The sequence below is a fragment of the Equus asinus genome, chromosome 3 (genome assembly GCF_041296235.1).
Source record: "Equus asinus isolate D_3611 breed Donkey chromosome 3, EquAss-T2T_v2, whole genome shotgun sequence".
NCBI classification, from domain to species: domain Eukaryota; kingdom Metazoa; phylum Chordata; class Mammalia; order Perissodactyla; family Equidae; genus Equus; species Equus asinus.
Window position 1 is genome coordinate 161698093 of NC_091792.1, and position 13931 is coordinate 161712023.

General features: G+C 54.0%; 1 protein-coding gene across 2 annotated transcripts in view; it reads left to right on the plus strand.

The window, feature by feature from the left end:
- GAK (cyclin G associated kinase) overlaps positions 1 to 13931 on the plus strand; it is a 60200-nt gene that overhangs the window by 22009 nt on the left and 24260 nt on the right. For both annotated transcript variants that reach the window (XM_044768031.2, XM_070506422.1), the window contains 8 exons: positions 1263 to 1398; positions 1741 to 1853; positions 3652 to 3742; positions 5121 to 5244; positions 10069 to 10118; positions 10803 to 10951; positions 11537 to 11659; positions 13006 to 13139. In XM_044768031.2, coding sequence (XP_044623966.1) covers positions 1263 to 1398; positions 1741 to 1853; positions 3652 to 3742; positions 5121 to 5244; positions 10069 to 10118; positions 10803 to 10951; positions 11537 to 11659; positions 13006 to 13139 — 920 coding nt within the window. The remainder of the gene's footprint in view (positions 1 to 1262; positions 1399 to 1740; positions 1854 to 3651; positions 3743 to 5120; positions 5245 to 10068; positions 10119 to 10802; positions 10952 to 11536; positions 11660 to 13005; positions 13140 to 13931) is intronic.

The following is a 13931-nucleotide window of genomic DNA, read 5'->3' on the forward strand; positions in this document are numbered from 1 at the left end:
TCAGAGTGAGGGCTGGCGTCTGACACTCGGGGCAGGGTGGGGGGGGGTCTCAGAGTGAGGGCTGGCATCTGATACTCGGGGCAGGATGGGGGGGATCTCAGAGTGAGGGCTGGAGTCTGACTCTCGGGGTTGGAGGGCATCTCAGAGTGAGGGGTTGGAGGGGTCTCAGGGTGAGGGCTGGGCTAGACGCCCAGGTGACCTTCCTCCTTTGCCTCTCCGAAACCTTGCCGCATTGACAGAGGGCAGTCCCTGTGTGAGGTGAGCGTCGTGCCTGGCTGTGCTCCTTCTGGGGTCTGCTGACCCTTCATTTAGCCCTGGGGTGTGGAGCTTGGGGAGTGCAGTGCCGGTGGCAGAGTGCTGCCCCTGCCCACTCCGAGGCATCCTTCAGCCTCCCTGGCCTCTCTGAGGGCAGGGACAGTGGCACCTCAGCGTGAGAACACTCTGGAGCCCCTGCACCTCCAGGCTCTTGGTCTAGGCTGTCAGGCCCGCGTCCAGTGCTGACCCTGCTGTGGACGTGAGTCTCTGTTGGTAGGACCTGCGTGCCAGAGCCTGTCTCAGTAATGGAGGCAACACTGGTGCTGTCCCACACTGCATCTCCCCTTTCCAAATCTCAGTCGACCCCAAGTGGGTGCCCTCAGCACATCCCAGCCCAAGAACACGCATGCACATGCACCCATGTGGGAGTTTAAAAGGTGAACCTGAAATTACATGCTCAGGTGTTGGCGGGAGGTCGTCAAGGTTCTCGCGTCTTGTTCCCATGGGTGGATGCTATGGCGGAATAGGCAGTGAGGAGAGGCCAGCCTTTGGTTTGGGGCCAGCTCTGTGGAAGCCTCAACTGGCCATGGATTGGGTTCCTGCTTTGGTGGTCGTCTTGTGCTTCTGCTGTCACTGAACAACATGGAGGTGGTGTCTTCCTCCACAGCCGCCCTGTCCTGGAGGGTGAGGCAGGCCCCAGCCACAGACCCCTGATGCACAATGTAGAACTTTTCATTTTGAAGAACATTTTACCAGAAAATAAGAGATTGGAGTTCTTTACTACTCTGACCTCAGTAGTCCTCTGTGTCTCATGAGGGTGGAAGAGTGGGCTGGACATGCAGGGAGCACAGGGCGTGCTGTGGCCCCCTGTGCATGACTCAGACCAGGGTGTGGCCCAGCCACAGGCTCTGCCTGGACTGTGCCCTTGAGGATCCCTGTGTGGGGCAGCCCGGCCACTCCTCCGCCCTCCGCCCCCTCCATCCTGCCCCCACCTCTCCTTCCCGCAGGCTCTGGGCTGCATCTTGTACCTGCTGTGCTTCGGGCAGCACCCTTTTGAAGATGGGGCAAAACTTCGAATAGTCAACGGGAAGTACTCAATCCCTCCTAACGACACCCGCTACTCCGTGTTCCACGGCCTCATCCGTAAGTCCCCTGTGCAGGGACCACAGCATGCTGTCCCATCTGGGGTGGTGCTGCCTCCCGCCTGGCCCCTTGCGTGGCAGCCTCCCTGGTGTGGGCTTTCCCGTGGGGCCCCCAGCGGAGCAGCGCCCGTGAACTTACGGTGCTCTGACCACAGTGCTCTGAGTGGTTGCTTTTGATGACTTTGTTCCATTTTATTGTTGCTCTTTGTGTCTTCATTTTCTCACTTGCTTCTAAAATTGGTAATATAAGTAAAACAGAGGGCCTCAAGGGTCTGTCATCCCGGTGAGAGCAGGGCAGGCTGTCCGCTGGGCCCTGGGATGACACGCATTGCCTCTGCTGTAGGCGCCATGCTGAAGGTCAACCCAGAGGAGCGGCTGTCCATCACGGAGCTGGTGAACCAGCTCCAGGAAATTGCAGCGGCCAGGAACGTGAACCCAAAGTCACCCATCACCGAGGTAGGGCCCCTCCAGGTGTTGCTTGTGGTCACATGGTCTTGGCATTGTGCCGAGGCCCCCATCTGCCCTAAAGCAGGTGGTGCAGCTCCGAGGAGGCTCCCGACCGTTGTGCAGCAAGGAGCGCCCATGCAGCCCGGGGGGATCTGAGTTCCCTGAGGATGGATCACCTGTTGGGAAGCATGCCGCCCTGTGGGCTCACAGAAGTCGGGGAGAGTAAAGCTGGGTGTGAGGCTGCCCGTGGTGACTCCCAGCATTTCTGCCTTTCACAGATACTTAGCATGTGGGCCCATTCCCGTGTCTGGGGGCCCAGGGCAGGAGATGGAAATAGAGGCCTGATGCGTCAGACGGCGGCCATCAGTATGGGGAACGGAGACTATTGGGGGCAGGGGTAATGCGTCTGGCTCAGAGAGGAGGGCTGGGTGAGGAGACGGCCCCTGAGTAGTGTGACTCTGAGGCAGGTCCGCCCGTGGCTCCCACGTGGCCCTTCACAGAGAACATGTGCCCTCCAAGAGTGAGGCCTATGCATATGCTGCTGGGAGCTCTCCGGGGGCCGGCAGAGATGCTGATGGACAGGCTCAGGAGTATTCCGATCTCAGCACTTCCGGAGCCTGGACGTGTGGGTGCCGACGTTAAAGCCGTCTATAGCTTCTGCTCCAGGCCACGCGGGCAATATGCGGCAGACAGAACCCAGAGTGAGGACAGCAGGAGAGCCTGAAAGCCCAGGGTGGAGCCACTAAAAGCTGGGCTGTGTTGTGAACGAGAACTATGTGAAAGAGGAGTCGAACAGATCCAGAGGCTCAGGGGTCCGGGTGATATTTACCCACGTTACAAGGAATGACCGATCAGATGTTTTATTCCTCTCAGAAACTGACAAAAGAAGTAAATCAAACTGAGAACTCATGAAAAAAAGACATAGCTGATCTATGAGACAGCCAGCAGAGTGTGTGTATCTCTGAGAGTCCATGGATGTTAGCACTGGCCTCCTGCTGGGTCACAGGGCAAGACGAGATTTCATCACGTTCCACAGAGTTGATGACAGTGTGCCTTACTTTCTGAGCTTTGTCATGAGTGATGAAACATTAACTCAATGACAAAAGTGTTTTTTAAAACTCCATAAAAACTGAAGCACACTTCCAACTCACTTAGGCAAAGAGGGACAGTGGATACCACGACTGTTGAGGACTGAGCACGGCTGAGGCTGGCACTTGAGCGGGGCTGGGCAGGAGGCCTGCAGCCCTGCTTCCAGCCTGGTCCTGACGTACCAGGGGTGCCAATCGGCTCTCTGAAGGTTTTGACGTCGAGGCTCCATCCAGCACTGGCCGCAGGCTCAGCTCCCGAAGGACGGTACCTCTCACTGTGTGCTGCCAACTGAGCTGGTAGACCTGGGCGCAGTCGCCCTGCCCTGAGGATCTGCTCGCCCCAACAGTGCATTCATCCTCCGCCGACGGCAGCGCATGGGCATGGTGGGCATGCCGTGAGCCTGGCCACGTGGGGCAGGTTCACAGCTGTGCCTCTGTCCTGGAGACTGGCCCAAGCGTTGCCAGTGGAGGATGCAATGGCTTCCACTGGACCATTTGGAGCCGGGGAATTCTTCCCTCTGGTTTTTAACAGACTAGGCAGGAGGGGAAGGTTCCTTGTAGTGAGCAGGCCTGGAGCTTGTGGTGCCATGTGCTGATGTCCTCCATGGCTAGGAGCGGTGTAGCCTGCAGTCGCTGTGAACCACTGTCACGAGACCTTCCTGATGGGGGCAGTGTGTGACCTCTTAGAGGTTGACTTCTTGTGCCTTGAATCTTTACAGCTCCTGGAGCAGAATGGAGGCTGTGGGAATGCTGCTCTGTCCCGAGGGCTGTCCCCTCCTGGGGGCCCGACAAGCAGCAGCTACAGTGGAGGTAAGTACCCTTGCGCTGTGCCCACCGTTCGTCCCCTGGGTTACCACACCCCTGCTGTGCTCTCGCGGGGCACCTGCCTCCTGCTCTCACAAGGCTTTTGGCCTGGCGGCAAGAGACAGGCTGCACCTTTGGGGTCTCTAGGACCACTCTCAGGTTCGTGATTCCCTGAAACTCACACAGCCTAGCAGAGCTGATGCTCAGGCCGGGGTTTAGGATGGGAAACTAGGAAAGGGGAGCAGATGCTAGCTTTCCCTTCCGGTGCTGTCAGGACGGCGCTGGTCCTCTGCAGCACTGTGTGAGAGCTGGGTGGGCCTGAGCCCTGGTGCCTGTTGTGCAGGGCTGTGGGGTGACCACACAGGCATCACTGCAGCCTGCACACAGGCATCATCATCATGTGCAGCCACCTGGACTGTCGTGGGGGGGGTGGGTTCTTGAGGTGCCAAGATAAGACCACGGCACATACATGTGCACACCACATGCGTGTGCTAGAGTGCTTGGCTGTGGCCAGGCTGGTCACTGCCTGGTGAAGGGCCAGTGTAAACATCACACGTGTGGAACACAGCCTCATCTCAGTGGTTGCCCAATGGCCCGAGAATGGCTGACCCTTTGTACCACCTGTGACCCAGCCATCCAGTGGCCCCTGTTGCTGCATTGGTCACAGAGGCCACGGAAAAGACGTGGCAGACAACCCTGCAGCACAGACACCATGTGCGGGTCATGCTTCCCTGTTCACACTGACTGCTACCACCAGCGCTGCCTTTGCAGACTGCACCCTAGGGATCCTGGCACTTCAGGACCCTTCCATTGTCACCATCTGTTCTCGTTTGGGTGGCAGTCCTGCTCCCTGCAGACAGGGGGACTCCCAGCCTGGAGCACACCTGAGTTGTAGCCACACAGCCTTTTGGGGCCTGGCCTCTTCTTTGGCCTCCCTGCAGAGCCTCCCCCCAGTCGTGCGTCTGTGGTCTCCACGTGCGCGGTGTTCCTTTGCCTTGCATGGAGGCTGTCTTGCCTTTGCTGGGTCTCAGCATGCATTTGTGTGACCATGGGGTCCCAGCTGGTGTCCAGCAAGTGCTGAAGGAAACTGGGCAAATGTCCTGGAGACGGGAATGAGGGCCACATGCACCCGGAGGTTCTGGCTCTCGTGGACGCAGTTCAGGTTCTGCCTTCATGAGAGTAGTCTGTGGTGCCTGGGCATGCACTTTGCCAGTGCTGGACGGGGTGGGGCTGCCCGCCAGGCTCATTCCTACGCCTAGACATGGAGCACTGATGGTTGGGGTTAACAGGAAGTGTGGCTTGCTGCAGGCTCCTGTTGTCTAGACTCTGCCGTCTCTGTGGGAGTCGGCTCCCACGACGACCTGAGGCTTGTCTCTGCTTGCAGGCCTGGTGGTTGCCGAGTATGACCAGCCCTACGGTGGATTCCTGGACATCTTGCGTGGGGGCACTGAGCGCCTCTTCACAAACATCAAGGACACCTCCTCCAAGGTCATCCAGTCTGTCGCCAAGTGAGTGGAGGGCAGGTTCTAGGTGGCCGCATGAGGCTTCTTGGTGCTCTGGAGATTCTCCCACCTATAGGTGCTGCCCTGCCTCCACACCGGGCAGAACCTGCCTCATGGCCGTTGGTGAGCATGCGATGCTCACCCAGCCCCGCCCCTCTGCAGGCTTGGCCATCAGTTCTGTAGACTGTGGGTGGTCTTTGTGCTGCAGGGTGGCAGTGGCCCCAGCAGCCTTATTTCCACCCTGGCCTTGGAGGGTGCTTGGTGAGACAGTGGAGAAGCATGGGCACCGGGCCTGCGGGAGCCTCTGGAGCTGTGGGCCGGCATCGCCCTCTCCCAGGAAGCCATGAGCCCTGGCCTTGGAGTCCCTCTCACTGTGATGGCACCCTTCACGTTGGTGCTGTGCCTCTTCCTTGGTGTGGAGTGAGTGGGGCAGTCATAGCCCACAGGGACACCTTGTTACCACTGTCTGTCTTGGATAAAACATCAGATCACTTGGACATGGGCCAGGTAGGTTTGAGTGTGTGGGTGAATGAAGTCGCAGTGAGTGGACTGTCGAAGGGAGCAGAGGTGGAGGCTGTCCTGTCCTACTGGATGCCAGCCCGTGGTCCCCATGGCCAAAAGTGCCATGTTCTCTGAGGGTCTCGGCTTTGTCCAGGGATCTCCATGCTGGGTGCCAATGAGCCCTCGCAGGCCCTGGTCTCCAGCACAGCCACCAGCGGCCAAGGTGTTGGTGTCGACACGAGGCAGTCACTCCTGTTCCAGCTGTTTCAGGAAACGGCTGCTGGAGCTGAGCTGCGATTATTGTTGACTTGTCACTTCCCCTCAGTCCAGGGGTCGGGACATGTGTCCTTTGCTGGCGATCACCTTGTCTTCCAAGTCATGGGGGCTTCTTGGCCTTGCTTTCTTTGTTCTATTTTTTGTGCCGCGATCATCGTTTTGTGTCCACAATTGTTGGCAATACAGGTAAAGGCATGCGTTCTTGTGTATGAGCATGTGGACATGTGTGAGCACGTGTGTTGTGTGTGGGCATGAACGTGTGCGTGCACATGTGCATGTGTGAGCATGCTGCAATGTGTGTGCATGTGTGAGCAGGCTGTGGTTGTGAGCGTGTGCGTGAGCATTTGTGAGCAGGCTGTGGTTGTGAATATGTGTGTGCATGTGTGTGCATTATGCTGTCTGGTAGGCTCCATGGCAGTTGTGTGCTTTGTCTCTGATGTGACTTTACATAACAAGAACAAACTTGATTTTTGCCAAGTGCTGGGTGTCCCACGGAGCAGGGCATCTGCTTGCGTCTCTGTGGCCCTTTGTGACGTCCCAGGCCACGCCCCTTCAAAGGAAGCCTTTGTCCGTTTTTAATGCCCAGTTCTCCGGAGTCCTGTCCACAGAGACAGGAGCATTTGGGCAGGCTGTGTCTTGTGTTCTGGGTGTGAAGGCTGGAAGAGTGGGACAGGGTGTGGACAGAGGGTGCAAGGGCTTGGCCTACTGCCAGTGGCTGCTTGGCACTTATCTGTCGTCTGCGTGTGCTTTTCTGTCTGAGCTTCTGCAGGCAGGGTGACCTTGCCTGTGGGTGGTGTGCCATGGGGTACTGTGCGTATGTCTGTGCCTCAGGCTTCATGGGCCCCGTGGACCGTCCCCAGCACTTCCTGCCAACTGCGGCGTAGTCAGGGTGGTGGGTCAAACATCTCTACTCGTGTCCTCACATCCTCCCCCCAGCAAGTGATGTCTCGGGTGGATTCCGGGACTGGAGGGCTCTTGAATTGCAGCCCCCTGATGACACTCAACAGGCGATTCTTGGGCATAAGATAAGCTACTTAAAATTCATATATAAATTATGTAAAATTGCCTGCAGTATTTTGGAAAATAAGAATGGGGGCAAACCCTATTATACATCAGTTTTTTCGGACATCAGTATTGTATTAGTATAAGTTAAGTGGTTAGTCTAGTGAATGACACACTTATGTGGGACCAGTATAAAACAAATGAAACACTAAGTCTGAAAGAAGATAATGGATTAATTAGTGAATGGTACTAAGACCATGGATATTTATATGAAAAAAAAAATGGATCTCTAATAGCAGCCAAATACATTAATTCTGGTTAGTTAAAAGATCTAATTGTGAAAAGCAATTTTCAAGGAAAAATTAATAAAATATAGAGGGACATTTTTACAGCACCAGAGTAAAAAAGATTTCTTGAATGTGACAAAATATATAAGTCGTGGAGGAAATGATTAATAAATTTAACTAACTTAAAAGAAAAATCCTCTTCCTCAAAAAAATACGTTTCTTTAAAGTAAGATATGGCACTGACGGGGAGTAAATATGCTCAAAGTATGTAACTGGCAAAGGGAATAGTATCCATTATGTACAGTGAATTATGAAAATTAATAGAAAAAAGTGAAAAATGCATAAAGGCAACTAACAGGACAAACTATGAATAAACTATGAAAAGATGCTCAGCTTCATTATTATTTTGTAGATCACATACAATTAGGTTCTGTTTTTGATCCACTCGGACAATCTCTGTCTTTTAATTGGTGCATTTAGACCATTGACGTTCAGAGTGATTAATGAAACAGCTGGATTAATATCTACCATAGATCATTACACTCAGAAGGATGGCTGATACAGTTGGATTAATAGCCACCATATTCATTCCCATGAAAGTGATTGTTGATACAGTTGGATTGATAGCCACCAGATTCATTCCCATCAGAGTGGTGGTTGATACAGTTGGATTGATAGCCACCATATTCATTCCCATCAGAGTGGTGGTTGATACAGTTGGATTGATATCCACCATATTCATTCCCATCAGAGTGGTGGTTGATACAGTTGGATTGACAGCCACCATATTCATTACTATCAGAGTGGTTGGTACAGTTGGATTGATATCCACCATATTCATTCCCATGAAAGTGATTGTTGATACAGTTGGATTGCTAGCCACCAGATTCATTCCCACAGAGTGGTGGTTGATACAGTGGGATTGATATCCACCATATTCATTACTATCAGAGTGGTGGTTGGTACAGTTGGATTGACAGCCACCATATTCATTACTGTCAGAGTGATTGTTGATACAGTTGGATTAATATCCACCATATTCATTACAGTTTTCTATTCCTTGACCTTTGTTCCTGTTTATTTTTTTCTATCCTTTTAATTGATCATTTTACATGATTCCGTTTTCTCTTCTTTCTTAGCCTATTAGTTTTACTTTTTTTTTTTTGCTTTTTTCTCCTAGAGTTTGCAATATGCATTTACACCTAATCCATGTCCCCTTCTAATAGCACTATACTGCTTCACAGGTAGCGTGAGCACCTGAAATAACAAAATAATTCTAATTCTTCCCTCCTGTCCCTTGCATCATGGCTTTCATTTCACTTACACATAAGCGTATGTGTCTGTCTGTGCATGTAATATGTACATAAGCATCATATCAGATGCATTGTTGCCATTATTACTTTGAACACTGTTATCTGCAATATTAAGAAGAAAAATAAAAGTTTTAAATTGACCTTCTCCTATTCCTTCGCTGACGCTCTTCCATTTTTTATGTAGATCCAGGTTTCCCATCTGTATCATTTTCCTTCTCTCTGAAGAACTTTTAACATTTCTTGAAGGCAGGTCTACTGGCTACAAATTTTGTCTGAGAAAGTCTTCATTTCTCCTTCACTTCTGGAGAGAATTTTGCAGGGTACAGAATTCCAGGCTGGTGGTCTTTCTCTCAACACTTTACGTATCTCACTGCACTCTCTCTTGCCTGCACGGTTTCTGAGAAGTCGCATGCAATTCTTACCTTTGCTCCTCTGTGGGTAAGGTGTTTTTCCCTCTGGCTTCTTTCAGGATTTTTTATCTTTGATTTTGTGTGGTTTGAGAGTGCTACGCCTGGGTGTAGCTTTTTTTGGCATTTATCCTGCTTGGTGTTCTCGGAGCTTCCTGGCTCTGTGGTTTGGTGACTGACATTAATTTGGGGAAATTCAGTCATTATGGTTTCAAATGTTTCTTCTCTTTCTCCTGTTCCACAACCTTTTGTGGTCATCCACAGTCCTTGGGTACTCTGTTCTGGTTCTTTCCAGTCTGTTCTCCTGGCTTTTTAGTTGTGGGGTTTCTCTCGAGATGTCCTCAAGCTCAGAGGTCCTTTGCTCAGCCGTGTCCAGTCTGACGAGTCCATCGGAGGCACTCTTCATTTCTGTTGCAGTTTTTCATCTCTAGCATTTCTTTTCGGTTCATTCTTAGAATTTCCACTCTCTGCTCACATTGCTCCTGTGCTCTGGCATGCCGTCTGCTTCTTCCATCAGAGCCCTTAGCATAGTAATCACAAGTGTCTTAAGTTCCTGGTCTGACGATTCCAGCGCCCCTGCCATGCCTGGTTCTGATGCTTGCTCTGTCTCTTCAAACTGAGTTTCCTCACTTTTGTGTGCCTTATGATGTTTTCTTGGTAGCCAGACGTGATGTGCCAGGTCAAAAAACTATCTTGCATTTTTGTCACCATCTCTCTTCAAAACCAGCTCCTAATGTCATACCTCTTTAGAGCAGAATAGCAGTAAGAGAGTTAAAACTCCTTTCTATTAGGTCTTTGCCTCCACCACTTGCAAGTTACAATTTCTCATCCACCTCTTATGTAGAATGTCGGCTCCACACACGTGCATGTGTGCACTTACGCAAGTACGTGCATGCACACTAACATGTACACATAGCACTCACACATGTAGTGGACACACTCACATATACCCACTTTCCCTCTGGGACTTGCTCCTGTGGAAGCTCTTGTGACTTAACTGTAGAAATTTCTGTAATAACCAGACACTCTTCTTTTTAATTCCAGTTATGCAAAGGGAGATTTGGACATATCTTACATCACATCCAGAATTGCTGGTATGTTTGCCAACTTTAACCATAAGGACACACTACGTAGCCCTGTAACCCCCTAAGGACAACTGTAGCCATAAGGACTTTAGCCATAAGAATGCACTTCTGATTCTCCTTTCTGAGGACAGCTCCTGGGACACTGGCCCCCAGCACATCCCTTGCTGCAGTGTCAGGTGGGGTGCGAAGGGTGTGGCCTCTTCGGCAGCCACTTGCTCACCCAAGGTGTGGCCTGGGGCACCCATCCCGTGTCCAGTGCCTCCAGGCCCTGCCGTGGACAGTGCCAGTGTCAACCCAGCTTCTCCCCCTAGTCTAGAACTTTCTGGAACTCAAGTTGTGAGGGGAATGATGGAAGGCCATTCACATTTAAAACTTGGGTCTCCAGGCAAAAAAAAAAAAACCAAAATACAGACATTTGGAGACTCTGTGTGCATCAGGCTCTCTAGCAGAACCTGCCGTCTGGAAGTCCTAGAGGGTCTTTCTTGTCAGTGGCCGACAGGCAGTGGGGGTCTGTGCTCCGTGGCTCCCCACCTCCTGCTGTACTGATGGGTCAGCAGCCGCGGGAGTGCAAGGAGCAGGGGGCTGAGTGTGGCTGAGTGTGGGCCAGTGGGTGCTGAAGCTCAGGAGGACGCCCCACCCTGTCAGGCTCCATGAGTGGGGGCAGCGTGGCACTGACGTGGGCTGCTCTTTCAGTGATGTCCTTCCCAGCGGAAGGTGTGGAGTCGGCCATCAAAAACAACATAGAGGACGTGCGGCTGTTTCTGGACTCCAAGCACCCAGGACATTATGCGGTCTACAACCTGTCCCCGAGGATGTACCGGCCCTCCAAGTTTCACAACCGAGTGAGTGGCACTTTTGCTCTCATGGTAGTGGCCGAGATGTGGCACTAGGCAGACCTGTGACATCCCCAGGCAGTGGCAATGAGTGGAGCCAGGGCTCTGACGGTGGGGGCTCGGGGTTGTGATGACACAGGGCTGCCCGGGGTCCTCCTGCAGTGAGTGGCAGGGGTGGGTCGGCTCAAGGAGGATGCCAGAACATAACTGTGAAGAGGTCAGGTGGGTTTCATTATGGCAACTAAGGACGCTGAAACCACGGTGCCCGTTGCTGCTTGCCTGTGAGAGAGCGTGAGGCCCCACGATGTTCTTGGTAAATAAATATTCAGACACAGATAGTTTTTACAGTATTTGAACGTACCCCAAGTGTGGGGAAAGGCACTTCTTGCCAAGTGAGCCGTGGCCTGTAGCACCACGCACTCCTGTCGTGCAGAGGAGCTCAGGAGCTGGGCCGGGGGTGACAGACGCCCGTGGGCAGGGGGAGGGAGGTGTGTGGGGTGGTGCTGTCCAGGGCGGTGCTTGTGATAAGAGGCCCCCCAAGCATGTGTACCCTGCTGGCGCAGGGAGCACAGTGAGCCAGCCCTCTCCCCACAGGTCTCCGAGTGCGGCTGGGCGGCCAGGCGAGCCCCAAGCCTTCACAGCCTGTACAGCATTTGTAGGAACATGCACTCCTGGCTCCGGCAGGACCACAAGAACGTCTGCGTCGTGCACTGCATGGTGAGTGTGAGGCTGCTCCATCCCACAGCATTGTTGAAGTGCGTGAGTCAGCCCTGCGCTTCTCCTCAGGGATGCAGCAGAGAATAAACCATGAATGGGGGGAAACCCCTGCCCAGAGGAAGCTTAGAGCCGGTGGAGGAGACAGAGAGAACAGAGAGACCCAGGGTATCGGGCATGGCGGTGCTGAGTAGGGAGGCGAGGTGGAGCAGCTGGTGTCCCAAGTGGGGACGCAGGCTGGGCCCCATGCCATGAAGATGAGCCAAGCTGGTGTCTAGGCAGGAGGCTGATGCCCACCATCACAGGCCTTTCCTGGGGCCCTGATGAGACACCAGGCGGGGACATGGGGTACCTGTGTGAGCCTGGGCACCACAGTGATGGTGGCTCCCTCGAGGCTCCTTGTGAAGCCACAGCATTCTGTCCACCACCTGAGGCTGGCAGCCAGCCAGCGTCCTGAGAACCAGGGTATGTTTGGGAGGTGCTAGGCTAGCACACAGACTCGTGGCAGGTCCTAGGGGAGCAGCTTCTGCCCTGCTATCTGCAGCCAGTGGCCTTAGGCCTGGGTGTCCCCAGCACAGCTCCTTTTGTTGCAGGGTAGCAAACCCCAGAGGGAGCAGCAACTGCCCCCACTGGGCCTAGTGCCCCAGCCTTATGGGATCCACCCTGCTGGGGAGTCCAGGGCCCGTGCCTTCTGTGGGTGCACACCTGGGTCCCTGGGTCCCTGCTTCTCAGGAAAGACTGCCCACACAGTTGGTCCCCCTGCCCCTCTTTACAGAGTGTGCAGGGTCCCCATGTGGCATTTTCTCGTCTCTCCGCCAGGCAATGCCCACATGGGCCTTGACAACTCAGTGCTGAGGCCACGCTGCCTCGTGGGACCCTGTCTCGGCCTCTACTTTCTGGCTGAGGACAAGCCTTGTTTCCAGTTCCCCAGATGCACAGCAAGGGTTAGGTTTGTGGTGTCTCACACAGTGGGGCACCTGCCAGAATGTGCACTCGGAGGTTAGCACCGCCGTTCTGCTGTTGATGAACGTCACAGTAGGCGTGATGATGAAGGGGGTGCCATGAGGGGAGAGCACCAAGGGGACGGCGGGCGAGTGTGAGGTCCCAGTGGGACCATGATTGTGAGCGGTGTCCAGCGGGAGCAGCTGGCCAGCCTGCGCTTTTTGCGAAGGAAGCTTTGTTCTTGTTGGACTCTGGATTCCCGCCTCATCAGGCGTGTTTCTGTCGGTTTCCAAACATGCCCTGGACCCAGGAGGGAAGCCTGGGCTTGTTCTCTAGGGGCTGTGGGTCAGGAAGCCCGCCTTCTACCCGCTGCGGCCATGTGAGCTGCCCTGTGCCCTTGGTCCTAGGATGGGAGAGCCGCGTCCGCTGTGGCCGTCTGCTCCTTCCTATGCTTCTGCCGACTCTTCAGCACCGCAGAGGCTGCCGTGTACATGTTCAGTATGAAGCGCTGCCCGCCGGGCATCTGGCCATCCCACAAAAGGTACCGTGTGTCCCGCTGTGGGGACGTTGGTTGTGGCATTGCCTGTGCCTGGATCTCAGCTGTGGGCACTGGGAGGTGGGAAGAGTTTCAAGAAGGAGTGAGGGTTGTACACTGTTCGGATGGAGCATGGGCCTGGCGAGTGCGCCTCTGCCCCATACCGCTGCCCACAGAGCCCTGCCAGGCTAACTTGATGGTCCTGCTGTGCAGGCAAAGAAGCCCCAGGCTGATCACAGTTATGGTGGGCTGGGATTTGAGCCCTGCCGGGGCTTACAAGCTAACGAGGGGCCATACCTCTGTCCAGTTCCTGGGCACCAGCTTTTCTAGCAAGTGTGGCCGTGAGCCCAGTCTGAGCCCAGCATGGCCACTTGCTCATTGGGCGATGGGGATAGTGCCTCTTGTCACGTGTGGGCTTGCTGCCTCCATGGAGCCCTGTTGCTCTGGGCTTGCTGTGGGCTTGTTTCGTTGGATGGGTGACACCTGGGAACTGTGATGCTGCATGGACGGAGTGGTATTGTCTTCTGCTGTGAGGTCACGCTGTGTCAGGGTCCTGGGAGACACTCGGGTTTTTATGCTGCTCTGTGTCAGCACAAAAGCATCTCTACCGGCCAAAGGGAGTGGTTTCTCGTGGCTGCAACTGGCCCTGCCCGCTCTGCTCTCTTCCTCTTCCTCAGGGATCACACCCTTCACCAACCAGGCTGGCCTCTCATGTCATTTTGCCCCCTTCTGTCCGCCCCCTGCAGCGACAGTGGCCTTTCTGATGCTCAGATCTGAGGAGTCGCTTCCCAGCTCACA